The sequence below is a fragment of the Tupaia chinensis genome, unplaced genomic scaffold (genome assembly GCF_000334495.1).
Source record: "Tupaia chinensis unplaced genomic scaffold, TupChi_1.0 Scaffold145082_1, whole genome shotgun sequence".
In the NCBI taxonomy this organism is placed as follows: domain Eukaryota; kingdom Metazoa; phylum Chordata; class Mammalia; order Scandentia; family Tupaiidae; genus Tupaia; species Tupaia belangeri.
The window spans coordinates 1,270,835-1,286,303 of record NW_006204943.1 but is presented as its reverse complement, the minus strand read 5'-3'; the positions used below and the strand labels follow the sequence as shown (position 1 = coordinate 1,286,303).

The 15,469-nt window shown below is 40.6% G+C and overlaps 1 protein-coding gene across 2 annotated transcripts in view; it reads left to right on the top strand.

Moving 5' to 3' along the window:
• The window catches only part of HECW2 (HECT, C2 and WW domain containing E3 ubiquitin protein ligase 2), a 248,764-nt gene that overhangs the window by 115,087 nt on the left and 118,208 nt on the right, over nt 1–15,469 (top strand). For both annotated transcript variants that reach the window (XM_027767973.1, XM_027767974.1), the window contains exons 5-8: nt 4,847–5,016; nt 7,809–7,951; nt 12,370–12,470; nt 12,904–14,265. In XM_027767973.1, the coding sequence (XP_027623774.1) occupies nt 4,847–5,016; nt 7,809–7,951; nt 12,370–12,470; nt 12,904–14,265 (1,776 nt within the window). The remainder of the gene's footprint in view (nt 1–4,846; nt 5,017–7,808; nt 7,952–12,369; nt 12,471–12,903; nt 14,266–15,469) is intronic.

Sequence of the window (15,469 nt, the reverse complement as noted above, 5' to 3'; positions counted from 1 at the left end):
ACCACAGTTCAAATCTTGAACCTGGTGGCTTGAAACTCATGCCAGGCATGTGTGAGTGCATGCCCAAAATCCCAATAGGAGGAGAAGGAATTGCAATGTGGCTAATCCCCCCCCGGGGGGGTGATTTCTTGCTTTCTCGTGATTTCTCTGTCTCTGTCTCGCTAGTGAGCATACGTGCTCTATAGCAAAAACCTCTCTCTCTCTCAAGAAAAAAAGAAAATCGGTATTTGATATGGACTTTTAAAACAGACAACAGTTCTACAATGCATTTAAAATAAAGTCTAACAGATATCTGTCATAAGGTGCTTTGTTTTTATTTTTCTGTAGGTGTAGTGCTTCCAGGTACATTACTAGTCTAGATCCACTTTTCTTCTTGACTGCAAAACTGTGTTGTGAATGAAACGGCCATTTCAAGAGTGAGAGTTAGAAGACCTGTTGATCTTAAACAGACACTTCTACAATGCATAGTATCACCGGTGACACATGACTGAGTGTCTGTTTTTGCATGTTCCTTCTCCCCCCATATAAGTTATTTAACAGGAAAACCTTTTTTGCTTTGATTGTCTGTTTCTAAGATTGTAAACTGATAGCTTATGGTTCACATTTGACACTCAGATATATTTTGTTTGGAACCCTTAAGGTTTTACAAATATCTAGTTGTTTCTTTTTTCTTCTTCTTCTTCTTTTTTTTTTAAGAGAGATTTTTGCTATAGGGTACGTAGGCTCACTGCCAGGAAGGCAGAGACAAACAGAAAGCGATAAATCATCCTCTCCCCACCCCCCGCCAGGAGGGATGGTCATGTTGTAATCCCTTCTGTCTATTCTCCTTTTGGTATTGTGAGCATACACGTACATGTACCCGGTATAAGTTTTAAGACACTGAGTCTGGAACTTGCACTGCAGTCGACTACGTGGGAGTCCAGTGATGTAACCATTATGCCATCTGTTGTCCCCACAACTATCTAGTTGTTTTTTTTTTTTTTTTTTTTGAGAAGTTTTTGCTATAGGGCATGTGCACTCACCACAAAGACAGAGATAGAGTGATAGAAAGTGAAAAATTACCCCCTAGGGGGGATGGCTATGCTGCAGTCCCTTCTCTATTCTCCTCTCAGGATCTTGGACACACATGCACATGTGCCTGGCGTGAGATTAAGCCACCAGGTCTGGGACTTGAACCAGGGTCAACTACATGGGAGTTCACCGATATAGCCATTACACTAACCGCTGGTCCCAAATATGTAGTTTTTTAAAAGAACACTTACATGTACCACTGCCTGAGGTACTACTTCCTGATGTCCTTATCTACCTGTTCCCTGAAAACCTTTTTGGTGACAACCTGCACATTAGACTTTCATAGTCTCGAAGGGCTATAGACACTGAAACCTCTGGTTTTAAGTAAGGAACAATTAGTCAACTCTAATAGCTCAGAAAATTTAGAGTTTGGTCATATCATAGGTTTATCTTTCTTTGATTTTTTAATTGACCAGTAAAAATTGTATCTATTTATGGTGTACAATACAATGTTTTGCTATATTCCATGGTTTTCATAGCTTAGAATTAATGTCCTATGCTTCAAATGATCCATATCTTTCTAAATGTGGCACCTACACATTGATTTTGATTCCAGAGGCTACGTTATTAACTAACTGTGGGAAAAGGACCACTGAGAAGTTAAAAACTTTAGACCATTTTCCTAAAATTAAGAACTAAGCTTTGGGGCACAGCCAGATGCTTTTTCAAAAACTTCAACATCCCACCTGTATTCATGTGGAGTCTAGCTACCTAACATCTGGTTTACTTCCAACCATGAAGTCAGCATTTGTGGATAGTCGTACAGAAATGGCTAAAAGATATTAAAAAAAATGAAAGCAATTCCTAAGTATTAATTCTAAAAAATTAATCTGATTCTAGCATATTTTAAGAGTAGACAATAATACATGAGAACATTTAAGCACTGCAGAAGAGCTGCTTATAAATGTTCTACTCTTGATGATCTATGGATAGAGACACACAGCCTTGAACTCTCCAGCTAAAATAAAAATTGTGCTTTGATTAATATTTTAAACCTCTTCCAAATAAGGCTTGTACTAGGATATTTAACATGTCATACCATTGTGGCTATGAGTCCTCCTTTGGCCTATTATGTGGTATAGATATTTATGGACAATCAAATACTTTATATAAAAGTTTAAAGAAAAGAGCAGAGACAAGGAGGGTAAAGGGAACTGATAATCAGATGACAAATCATTGGTAAAAGTGGTAGTTTATCTTATTTATTAATGAAAATTTCTGTGTGAAGTGTCCTATGGTGGAAGAATTTGATATCCAAGTTACCTAACAGTGACAGCTCTCATCACAGTGACTTAATTTTCTTGTATAATACTTTTCGTGAATGATTTGGCTGTGACAGACTTTGTAGCAGCCATTTCTGTCCATATTACTCTTCATTTACTGCGAAAAAATCCTCTGGAAGTAGATTTACTATCTTTCAGTCAACGGAAACAGAATCAAGGAAGGCAAGAAAAATGAATGTGTAAATTGCATTTTTCTCTCAATATTCCTTTATGCTAAGTGAAAACATGCAGAATTATCAAATTGACAGTAACATGCAAACAGCGAATTTAATCATGACTGTGTGAAGTGCCAGGAATGGGGACTGTAAGGCTAATGAGATTACGGCAGCTTCTCTGAAGTGACTGTCTAGCTCTTTTTTTGTTTTTTCCTTCTCCCACCAGTTTTCAGATCAAAGATCTTACTATATTTTGTGTGATGTTCTTCACATTAGGTCCTCTTGGTTGAGTTTTTCCATATCTGCTGACATATTAAACTGCCTCCTCTACTGCCAGATGTAACACAAGTCATTAACAGTCCTGGCCTTTTCTTTTCACATGTAGTGAGGTCACAAGTTCTCGTGGGGCACTGAGGAGCTTCCTCCAGTGAGCACTCCCTAGAAAATAGGGTTTTGTAGGCAACCCAAGTGTAATTATGTCCTTCCCCCACCCCTTAGTGACAGGGTCTCCCTGTGTTGCCTGGGCTGGCCTTGAATGTGTGACCATCATGCTTTAGTTCCTGGGGTACTGTACCTAACCCCAGCCTCCCATAGTACCTGTGGTTACAGGTGCACACCACCATGCCAGAGTCCAATTCTGTACTTCTAAGAAAGACTTTTTTGTGTGGGTTTGTTGATGTTGATGACCTTCTATCATTTAGGGTCACTCTACAGGGTTTGTTACTCAGCTAATCTGGATACTCCAAAGGTCTTTGGAGGTTCAGGGCTATGCTCTAGATTTCTGTCTGAACCAGAGTGTTGTACACGTCCCTAGACTGATCTTAACCTCATAAAGCTATTTAGAAACAGTCTCTTCTTCCAAAGGTTCTCAAGATCACTTAGCTCCAGATGTACCTTATTCAAACTAAAATATTAATTTTTATATCAGAAAGACGTTGGGGGAGCCAGCCGAACCAGCTTTATTTTGTATGTCAGCCAGATCATTAAAAAAAAATTGTATATGATTTTCCTCACTAAATAGACTTTAACTAGGACTTTTAGCAGCTCGTGTCATGTGAAACAACCACTGGTGAATCTAAGGTGAATTATAGGACATTTAATCAAATATAACTTTACAGGTGGGACCACCAGGTGGCATGGTGGTTAAGGCACTGAATCTCATATGGACGACTCCTGATTCTCAAAATCTGGACCTGAAGGCTTGAAAAACATGCTAGGGACATATTTTTGCATGCTCAAAATCTTGAGAGGGAATAGAGGAGAAGGGATGTGGCATGGCCACCTCCCATCCCCCGGAAAGTGAGTTCCTCACTTTCCTTCTGTCTCTGGGGAGCTCTCACACCCCCATAACAACAACAAAAGCTGTGGGAAAAGTAACTACACAATCACTAAAATTACAAGAAATGTTCACATTTTAGAAATATTTCTGGACTTGGGCCTGGCCGGTGGCGCGATGACCAAGGGCACTGGACTCTCACATGGCCAACTGTGGTTCGAGTCCTGGGCCTGGTGGCTGGCTTTCTCCCTTTCTCTCTCTGTCTCTCCCTCTCTGTCCCTCTCTGGTCAAATTAAAAAAATAAGTAAATAAATAAATAAAAGTTAAATAAAATAATTCTTAAAAAAAAGGAAATATTTCTGGACTCCTTTTTGTCCCTAACATTCATCACATTTATGGAATATATTTGATATTTTAAATGTAGCACAAATGAATGCTCTGAAGTTCATCTCTAATTATTCTTAGTTCTAACTTCTTTCTATATAGGCAAGGGGAGTTCAAAATGTTCTTGAAAAATGGAATTAAAGTACAAGTTTGTTTCAGGCATAAAAACTGTTTTGAAGCCCGTGTATAGTTTTATCATAGTTTGCACTTGATCAACTTTCTGAAGACCTCTCCGTAGAAGATTCATTTTTCTCTCATGAAGGAACATGTTTTTTAGTAAATTATTTACTAAGAATGTTCCTCAAGAGGTTATCTGAAATTCTGGTTGCCAAATTATGTTGCCCTAGGAAAACGGTCATAAAATGCACATATTGGAATCAAAAGTGCTCCAGGAAAAGTCAGGTTAGAGTTTGTGAGGTGACGGTAATGATTTGACTTCATTTTTGCAGCCTGTTGGGAGACCCCTGTGCTAGAATTAATGCCATAACTCACTTGTCTCACTAATCTTAGCAATCATAGTGTAAATAACTTTGCTATTGTTTTACTGAGTAGTTTCCTGTGTGATTATTTAAAGATAAATAGTCTTTGAGTTGCATTTTCTAATCCGGATGTATGATTCTTTTCTTCTTCCTTCTGTTCCTTTTTCCCTCCCTCTCTCCCTCTTCCTTTCTTTAAAGACCTTAGGGCAGTGGGGCTAAAGAAAGGGATGTTCTTCAATCCCGACCCTTATCTTAAGATGTCCATTCAGCCAGGGAAGAAGAGCAGTTTCCCCACCTGTGCCCACCATGGGCAGGAGAGAAGGTCGACTATCATCAGTAACACCACTAATCCAATTTGGCACCGAGAGGTAAGATGATTCTCGGGGGTCTTCTGCTCGACACTCAGGAAGCTTGCCAGGTTCATCTTTTTCCTGGGGACTCTGTGCATCTTTGAGCTCTTTATGGGTCTGTGAAAGATGCTTGAGATGTCTAGAAAAAAGAAGAGACTCTGAGAATGAGCTCTTCTGTCTTGCCAGGTCTAGGGTAAGACAAGTGAGGCACTCACCTCAGGGGCACACTTTAAAGGCTACCAAAAGACTCAGTAATCAAAATAAATATCTTGGTGCCAGTTTTTCAAAAACGAAAATTAATGCAAGAATCATTATGAACAAAAAGAAAGTGATATTTCTAGAAAGGGCACCATCAGTGATATTGCTATATGCCATGGCCATAGTGGAGCCTGAGGCAAAAGGAATAATCGGTAATACTAATCCTGTTTTTATTTAAAATTTCTATTTTGTCCTAGCATGTATTTAGTAGAAATTAAAGGAATTTCTCTTTCTCTGGGCTTTGACAGATGTTTTATGGATTTCTAGATTTTCATTAATTACATGAGCCATGCAAAGAGCCGTCCTCTGGGGTGAAGCCAGATTGTGTCATTATTTTACAATTCCTCACAGCTATGTTATGCTCCCAGACATCTTAGTGTACCAGATAAGGGTGATCATTTTCTCATTTTCTCATTAGAACTACTTGAAAGCCAAAGAATGAACAAAGAGACAGGGCTCCTCGTTGAGTGAGCAAAGCATGAACTCCTTCCCACTTTTCAGATCCTCAGCACATTTCACATATAGCTTCAGAATGTTTCTGGGTAAACCTTTAGTGACCTTTAAGTTACACAGTTAATTAGAGCATACCCTAAGTGCTTAGTGTCAACGATAGGTCCTAACACTGTTATAGAACTATTTAATAGGAGAGAGATATTTCAGAGGACCTGAAACCCATTGGAGAAAAGGTATGGCTATGTGGAACCTGTGGTTATCTAAATCGGTGAATGTTGACTGTCATCTTATATAGCTGGTTTTTTAAAAAACTATTTACACTCTTGTAATGGTAAATAATTCTGAAGGACATGTCATTTAATCGAACCCATTTTGAAGCCAAGAAGATATGAACTAGATCTCTACATGAGCTCTGGAAGGTGCTGCAGGATATGAAAAGAAACAGGCAATAGCTATTTCTCTAACGTTTTATATTTACAAAGTTCTTGACTATGTCGCCGTGCAAGCCTAGTAGGGAAGCATAAGGGATGATACTATTATCTCTCCATATTGGTGACTAAGAAATTGAAGTTTAAGGTGTTTATGATCTGGCTACTCATAGTCAGAGTGGGGTCATACTCAGGTTTCTTTCCTTAAGCAAGTGCTCTTTTTTCACACTAAGGAGACTGCCACACTGCAAGGCCCTTTGGAGAACTTTAATTGTTATGACTGAATAAACTCAGTGGCGCCGGAGTGTAAAGTTAGCTGGCTCCATTCACATCACTGTAGTTGTATGGATACTGTCCGGCAAGGAGTGAAATGACTTGGTTTAGATTCCTGGCTCCATCATTTACCTATACTGAGAGGTTCATCTCTAACGAGGCCTTTTTTTTTTTTGAATTGCCAGAGAGTGTGTGCACTTGCTAGGGGGTCATGTCACACTGCAATCCCGTCTCCATTTACCTATCCTGCCGGGATTCTAGGAATGCACACATGCATGCCTGACATGTTTGTTAAGCTGCCAAGGCTGAGATTCAAGCCTTGGTCAGTCATGTGGGAGTCTGGCTTTCTTAACTACTAGGCTAAAGGACTGATTGTAAAAAACAAATTTTATCTTCATAAAGATAAAATGATGGGCCAATCCCATAGTACAACAGTTAATTGTTAGAGGAAACCTAATCCCACATGGCTAACCACGTTGGGGTCAAGTCCCAGACCCAGTGGCTTGAAAACTCACACTAGGTGCTTACATGCATGTCCAAGATCCCGACTGGATGGAGAATTAGAGGGAGAAGGACTGCAGGGTTACCTGGTCCCTTGAAGTGGTACTTTGTCTTTTTCTCTCCTTCCCCTTCTCTCTCCCATGCATAGGCACATGCCCTCCACATTAAAAAAAGATATAATCATGCAAATATATATGAAAGACTTTGTAAATGAGTATATTAATTTCTTATCCGTATTATGTCTGATCCAATTTTCTTTAATGACGTTCTTAAATGAAAACAACAAAGCCTGTCCTAACCTTTATACGTTTTTGTTGTTGTTGTTCCAGAGCAGGTGACGCCTCAACCTTTAAAATTTAATCATTCCATTTTAAATATTATTTTATTTTACTATAGATCAGGGAAAAGATAATATTCTGTGGATATTTCTATTTTACCCAGTAAATGGAGTATTTTAAGCTATGTTTTGTACCTTCAAAATCTCATGAGATTAGGTATTAAAATTGTTGTTAATCAAATATAGTGGTGAATTCTAAAGCATCTTATAACAGGATATTAATTGTCGAGGAATTAAAATACAATAAATGTAATGAATACCAAAATTGTATTGTGCATCATTTAATATGTAACATTTCCTGAAACTGTTAAACCAGAGGCGACTGCATGGTTGGCTAAAAGAGCTTCTGTTGCCATCCATCTCTGTGACGGTTGCTTTTTAATCATTGTAAATGTTAGTAAATCTAAGCAAATGAAGGATTCACAAGAGCTGCAGATATTTTTAGCAACATGCATCTGTATACAGTCATTACAATTTAAGAGGTACTATTTCCTCTAATATGAAATGATATCATGTTTGGCTTTCTTTCGAGTCATCATGTCATCTATTTTTGCTTTCAGAAATATTCCTTTTTTGCACTTCTTACTGATGTCTTAGAAATTGAAATTAAAGACAAATTTGCCAAGAGCCGTCCTATCATCAAGCGCTTTCTGGGAAAACTAACCATTCCAGTCCAGAGGTTGCTGGAGCGACAAGCCATTGGGTAATTAACCCTTGCCTTAAGATTCGTTTGTGTAGAGCAACTGAAATGAGACTTGGTAGTCCTAGGACTTTTCTCACTGATGAGAGAGAGGTGGGAACATAATTCTTTAAAAAATGAAAATAGCCTTATACTCATTAAAGTTTCCTGGGCTAAAAGCACTTTCTTTTAATCTTGTATGACCTCTTTACCCCTTTTCCAAGATGTGCCTGCAATTAGCATGTCAGTGTTAAAACTCATAGTGAGTGATGATTTTTGAGTATATTGAAATCTCACTACAAAATTCTCTCTCTGGAGCAGAATTCTAGTGTCAGGCTGATGCCTCCCTGATCCTGATTAATCCCATCCAGGGAATCTGTTATTGCAAAACAAAAACAACCTTGTTCTGAAGCCATCTCAAACAAGACGTGGACTTTGAGGAGGTATCATAGTTAAAGCTCCTAAATGCATGCATCCATGCAGGCATCTGAAACGTTTGTAACGAGAGAATTTAATTCTGAGAGCTTTTTGTGAGTTATGAGTAAAGTCGTTAGGAAATCATCACAAGCCTCCATCCTTATTTTAAGTGCTGCTGCATTTTCTACATGGTAAGTAGGTACTGGCAAACTGGTGACATGAATGCTCTGAGGTAGCAGTTTGGGGCAATTTATCGAGTGTCTCTTGTTGTAGGAGAACATTATGAACATGCGGTAATGGTGGTGGTAGCCGCAGCAGCAACAGTAGTAAGGATGGTGTCAGTAGTAGTAGTAGCTGCAGCGGTACTGGCAGAAGTGAAAGTACAGTGATAATCACCTACGATGCTGTGAACCTAGTCTGTGTCAGAAGTTAAGTACATTACACTGATTAGCTCATGTAGTCTCAACAACTCTGAGCGGTAGATAACGTAGTAAATCCATTTCAGAAATGAGAAAGCAAATGGAGAAGATAGGATCTGAGTTCAGCCTGGCCTGCTCTAAAATCTTGGCTTCTCTGCAGCACCTTCAGGACATTCCTCAAGCTGCTTCAGGAAGGATCATATTCAGTAGCTCATTACTGCTTAATTTTGGCAAAGCACAGTTTTCTCAGGCTTTAGTTTTCTCATATAAAAAGTAAAGCATTTAGAGCAGATGATCTTTCAGGCCCTTTCAATATCTGAAACTCAGAGATCGTAATGGATCCTAATTCTCTGGCTATCAGAGGCAATGGATTGTATTACAATGATATTTTAATAGCTTGATTTATGTGATAAAAACTGGGAATCACAATTATTTTTAAGGGTAACAATTATAGCATCTAGTATAGATAATGTACTTTTGGGAAGATTTATAGAAAGTGAAAGATTATAGAAAGTATGAATTAACTATAGTAAATATAATGTATATGATTTAATTTACATAACTATAATTATATAATGTTTAATTGTACATATTTATGGTTACAGTATGATTTTTCTCAGTACATTAATTATAATTAGAATTAATATATAATGATCAAATCAGGGTAGTAAGTATACTTATTATTTCAAACATTAATCATTATTTTGTATTAAAAACATTTAAAATCTACTGTATCTGCTATACAGTAGTTAGTGTTTTTTTTTTTAATTGCGAGAGGGCACCATGTGCTCATCAAGGAGAGATGAACAGACAGAGAGAGAGGGAGATCTGCTAGTGGGTTATGGTCATGCTACAATCCCTTCTTCACCATTTTTCCACCCCTTCAGAACCTTAGGCACACATGGACTCATTCCCAGTGTGTTTTTCAAATTGCTGGGGCTGGGAATCAAACCACAGTGAGCCATGTGGGATCCAGTTTCTTTAACCACAAGGGTACAGGACTGGCCCTACAATGAATTACTAACTGTAGAATATTTGTTCCTTTTGTCTAAATGTAATTTTGTATTCATTAGCCAACATATTTCTAGCCCCCCCCCACATAACTACTGTCCTACTCTCTGTTTTTATGAGATCAACTTTTAAATTTTCCACACATGAATGACAACATGTGGGTTTTTTTTTTTTGGGGGGGGGGAGGAGTCCTGGCTCATTTCATTTAACATAATGTCCTTCAGACTTGTCCTTAATGTCCATAATGTCCTTTAATCTTGCCTTAAATGACAAAATTTCATTTTTTTTAATAGCTGAACAATATTCCATTGTATATATTGGGTTATTGGAAATATCGTGACACGTTTTTGCATAGAAATTATAGAAAAGAAGCCAGCAGATGGTGTAGAGGTTACATTGCTGGACTCTCACATGGCCAACCACTGTTTGAGTCCCAGACCTGGTGGCTTGAAACTCATGCTGGGCATGTGTGCATGTGTGCCCAAGATTCAGGCAACAGAGTGGAGAAGAGATTGCAGTATGGCCATCCTCCCAGGGGGTGTGATTTCTTACTTTCCCTTTCACTGTCTTTGTTCTGTCTCTCTCTAGTGAACACACTCACCCTAAGGCAAAAACCTCTTAAAAAAAAAGTTTTGATGTCCTCATTCTGTAGGTTGTCTCTTTGCTCTGTTGATTGCTTCCTTTGCTGTGCAGGTTTTAAAGTTTGATATAATCCCATTTATCTATTTTTGCTTTCATTACCTGTGCTTTTGAGGTCTTATCTAAAAACTCTTTGCCCAGACTAATGTTGTAGAATATGTTTTATATGTCCCTCTATGTTTTATTCTAGTCGTTTCATAGTTTGTGTCTTACATGTAAGTTTTTAATCCATTTTGAGTTGAGTGTTGTATATTGTGAGCAATAAGGGTCTAGTTTACAATGTAGAATACACAAGGAGCTCACACAATTCAGCAGCTTTTTTCAGTACTCACCCTTTCATTAGGACCAAAAACTAGTACAGCCATTATAGAAAACAATATAGCAATTCCTCAAAAAACTAAAAATAGTACTTTCATACCATTCCACAATCCTATTACGTTTATATCTAAAGGAAAGAAAATGAGTATGTTGTAAAGATATCTGTACTCCAGTGTTCACTGTAGTCGTATTGACAATAGCCAACATGTGGGACTAACCTAAATGTCCATCAGCAGAGCAGTGGATAAAGAAAATGTGGTAAATGAGAGGTCTTTAGGGAAGAGAAAGAAAATAATCTCTTTGTTCTAAGAAATTCTTACTACGGATTTAGAAGAATTCGTAAGAGCTCAGCTGAGATGTTACATTAGCACATGTTATTTTAAACAGATAACATCTATTTAGGGTTGTACTGAGGATATAGAGAAGAACAAAAACTACTTGTGCAAATTAATCATAAACAACTCACCAGAGGCTGTAGACTGTCCCCCTTGGTGCTATTAGGTAGTGACATTTTGTTTTCCTTCTGAAATGGCCAGTAGAGGGCAGTGTGAGAGTAAGAGATGGAGCAACGGTGTGATTTGATACTATCCCTTTGATTATTTTCTTTAAGAGTAAGTGATGGAGTCATCAGAAAGGTCACGATGTATTTTTCTAGGTTTTTCTATGCAAAAATGTGTCATAGCTTTTCCAACGATTCAAAATCTGATTCAGAATAAGAATTGCTTGCATATAAGAAAAGGAAGCAATTGCATTTGACTTTGATAAATAGACACAAGTTCAAGACAGATGGGCAACTCCATCCTCAAGGAGGTCAGCAGCATGAGCCTGAGGTCAGGGTGGGACAAAAACTGGGAAGGGCCAGTTGCTTTTTCAGCAGGCTTCCAGGTATGGGACATGACCCCACCACAGTGACACGTCTAGTTTCTTTAACCATCCCATCAGCCTCACTCACAAGCTACCCCGAGAATCAGTGATAGACCAGGCTCCCTCCCAGTGAGAGCCAGCAGCTCCAGCTCCCAGCTCTGCAACTGAGAGGTCAGTGGCCGCCTTCCCTCCACCCCCACAGTTGGGCTGCTGTCTGGGTATTGCCCATTCTCCTGTTCCCCCTGCTGCTCTCTCCTAACCCAGCCCCTTTTTTTTAGAGACTAGCAGTGTCCTCTTCCATTCTGTCTGGGGATAAACCTTAGGTTTGAGTGTCCTTTTAGCACAACTTCGTGTTGTGCTAAATGCCAAGGAAACTGCCCCTCTCTACTTTGACACCTCAATTTTAAAAAAACACCTAAAACCTGAGGGAAGTCTTACACAGCTCCTTCATGACCTTTAACATGCCCTTTCCCTGTTCACCCTTAGCAATGAGAGAGTAACTCAGAGTCCTTCAAAATGATCATATAATAATACTGTATTGCATTTGCTGCTTTTTTTGCTAATAATTTCCTTTTCTCCCTGGACTTATAACTAATCATTTGTGTGAATAAATAATATTGCATTGGGCTATCGTGTACCTTGGGCCTTTGATTTTGACTTAGGAGTCTGAAAGTTTTAAGAGAAATATACAGGATTGGGGGCAGGGGGGTGGCCCATGGGCAGAAGACTAATTCCAGCGTAGTAAGGATGAAAGAACCATTTCTCCTTTTGCAGTGATCAAATGCTCAGCTACAACCTTGGCAGAAGGCTTCCAGCTGACCACGTGAGTGGGTACCTCCAGTTTAAAGTGGAGGTTACGTCTTCTGTTCACGAAGGTGAGATGTCTATACACATACAGTGCTGTAGGGGAAATGTGTTCACTCTTACTCAACTGTTAGTTTGCACTTAAATAGAACTGCATTTGTGTCCTCTACTGAATATAATAGTACTGTCAGATGATTACCTGCTGAAATTTTCTAAGCAGACATAAAAGCCTGTTTATAAAAAAAAAAAACTCTGAGGTTTATGCCCACATTTTGAAATGGGGCTGTGGTATTTCCGGAAGTACTCACATATATTCCTCCTATGCTAAACTGGCTGGTTGCCTGTTTAGTAGCGAGTGATGAATCTTAGCAAGTCAGTAATACCGTAAAGAGGTCTCAGGGGCCTTAACTGAACTCTCTGAACTGATTGGTGCAAAGCAATCGATCATCAAAAGTTCATTTGTTACCTGTAACTCATTTTTGCAAATACTGTTTTCTCATTCAGATGCTTCTCCAGAAGCTGTTGGCACTATACTTGGAGTCGGTACTGTGAACGGAGACCTTGGAAGCCCTTCTGATGACGAGGACATGCCAGGGAGCCATCATGACAGCACGGTTTGCACTAATGGGCCAATTTCGGAGGAAAGTGCTGCTGATGGGACCCCCAAGCATTCTTTCAGGACTAGCTCCACTCTGGAAATAGACACAGAGGAACTAACCTCTACCTCTTCACGGACCTCTCCTCCCAGAGGACGCCAGGATTCCCTCAACGATTATTTAGATGCTATTGAACATAATGGCCCTTCCAGGCCTGGGGCTGCCACCTGCTCTGAGAGGTCCATGGGAGCCTCTCCAAAACTAAGGAGTAGTTTTCCCACCGACACAAGACTCAACGCCATGCTTCATATCGACTCTGATGAAGAAGACCATGAGTTCCAGCAAGACCTGGGCTACCCATCTTCCTTGGAGGAGGAAGGAGGGTTGATCATGTTCAGCACGGCATCTAGAACAGATGACGGGAGTCTGACGTCTCAGACCAAGCCAGAGGACAACCCAGTTGAGAATGAAGAAACCTCCACACATGAAGCTGCTTCCTTCGAGGAGAAGCCGGAAAACCTTCCAGAGCTTGTAGATAGCTCCTTACCTTCTGGCCCAGCCCCAGATGAGACTGAAAGTGGCCCGGGATCTCAACCCAGTACTGACCAGGGAGGCACTGAATTGTGTGGCTCTCAGGAGGTAGATCAGCCCACTAGTGGGGCAGACACAGGGACTTCCGACACGTCGGGAGGAAGCCGAAGGGCCATCAGTGAGACTGAGTCTCTCGACCAGGGCTCTGAACCTTCCCAGGTGTCCTCAGAAACAGAGCCCAGTGACCCTGCTAGGACGGAGAGTGTGAGTGAAGCCAGCACCAGGCCTGAAGGAGAGAGTGACCTGGAAGGCGCTGACAGTTCGTGCAATGAGAGCGTGACCACGCAGCTGTCCTCTGTGGAGACACGGTGCTCATCCCTTGAGAGTGCACGGTTTCCTGAAACCCCAGCCTTTTCTTCTCAGGAGGAGGAAGATGGAGCCTGTGCAGCAGAACCCACCAGCAGCGGCCCTGCTGAAGGGTCTCAGGATGCCACATGCACTCCCGGCTCTTTACCTGCAGTGCAGGTGCCCAGTGGGGAGGAGGAAGGGCCAGGGGCAGAATCTGCCACTTTACCTGACCAGGAGGAGCAGGGGGAGGTCTGGCAGCGAAGGGGGAGCCTGGAGGGAGCTGCTGCTGCTGCTGCTGCTGCTGAGAGCCAGCCCCAAGAAGAGGGTGATGCTGGGGATGCCCAAGGCGCTTGTGAAGGGGCCACTGCCCAGGAGGAGGGCGCTACTGGAGGTAGGACATGGAAGAAACTATGGCTCAGGGCTCAGGCATACGTGCTCAAAGAGTTCTGTTTTTTTTTTTACCCTTAATGTAGATTATACTGCATGTTGCACATTACCCGAATTCCTCCTCTTGGACTTTTGTGCTTAGCAAATGAAGTGAGGAGAAAGGCAAGATCAGAAACAGGGCCAGGAGGAGAAGGACCAGATCCCAGATGTTGGGCCCCTGCAGACTTTCCTCTAATCAGGCTTCCCATTTCAGAGCTAGAGAGAATGAGGGACCTAATCAATCAGCTAGGAAGAAAGGCCTGAATTCAAACTCAGTACCATCCCCCCCCCAATGGATCTTCTATTGAAATAAGAAGCCTGTCAAACAGCAGTCTAAAGACTAAAATAGGGACCAGCAGGTGGCGTGGTTGTAAAGGTGGTGGACACTCCCACGTAGCTGACCATGGTTTGAGTCCTGGACCTGGTGGCTTGTTTTCTCACTTTCTCTCTCTCTTTGGTCAAATTAAAATAAATGAATGAATGAATAAATAATTCTTTATAAAAAAAGACTTAAATAATGAATCTCTGGTGGGACCTGGGTTTGTAAATATGAAATCAAACAGCCTGGCAGCTTCAGCATTAGCGTGATCTGCAGAGGTATCAGAAGCACCTTAAGTTGCTTCTCCTTCCTAAAACTTCAAAGCAGAGGTTAATATGTGCTTGGCATCAAAGGGAAGCTTTTATCTTCTGCAGTGTAAGAAACCTCAACTAAGTGGGGTGATGCCTTCTGACACTTGAAGAATAAGCTGTTTTAGTGTCTGAGGATCCAGATTTACACATAAAATTTGTATTGTATCTTGGTGCATGTGGTTCCCTGGAATGATTTCTTTAAAATTTTCTATTATGGATGAATTAAAAGTCAAAATGGGGCCACTGCAGTGGCACAGTAGTAACGCAAAGCTCTGTGACCTTGAGGCTATATGGAAAGGTCCTAGGTTCACATCCTGAGGACTCCCTGCACTTGCCAAGCATGCACTGAGGCTGGGGGTGAGATTGCAGCATGGAGACTCTATTACTGTGCCTCTCTTTCTCCTCCTACTCTCATGGAAGAAAAAAATAAATAAACTTAAAAAGAAAGTCAAAGAGGGGCCCAACAGCAGAAGCATGCTCTGGTAGACATTGTTACTCAGCAGACTGAGGTCACGTGGCGGATCTGCATCTCATTCCTG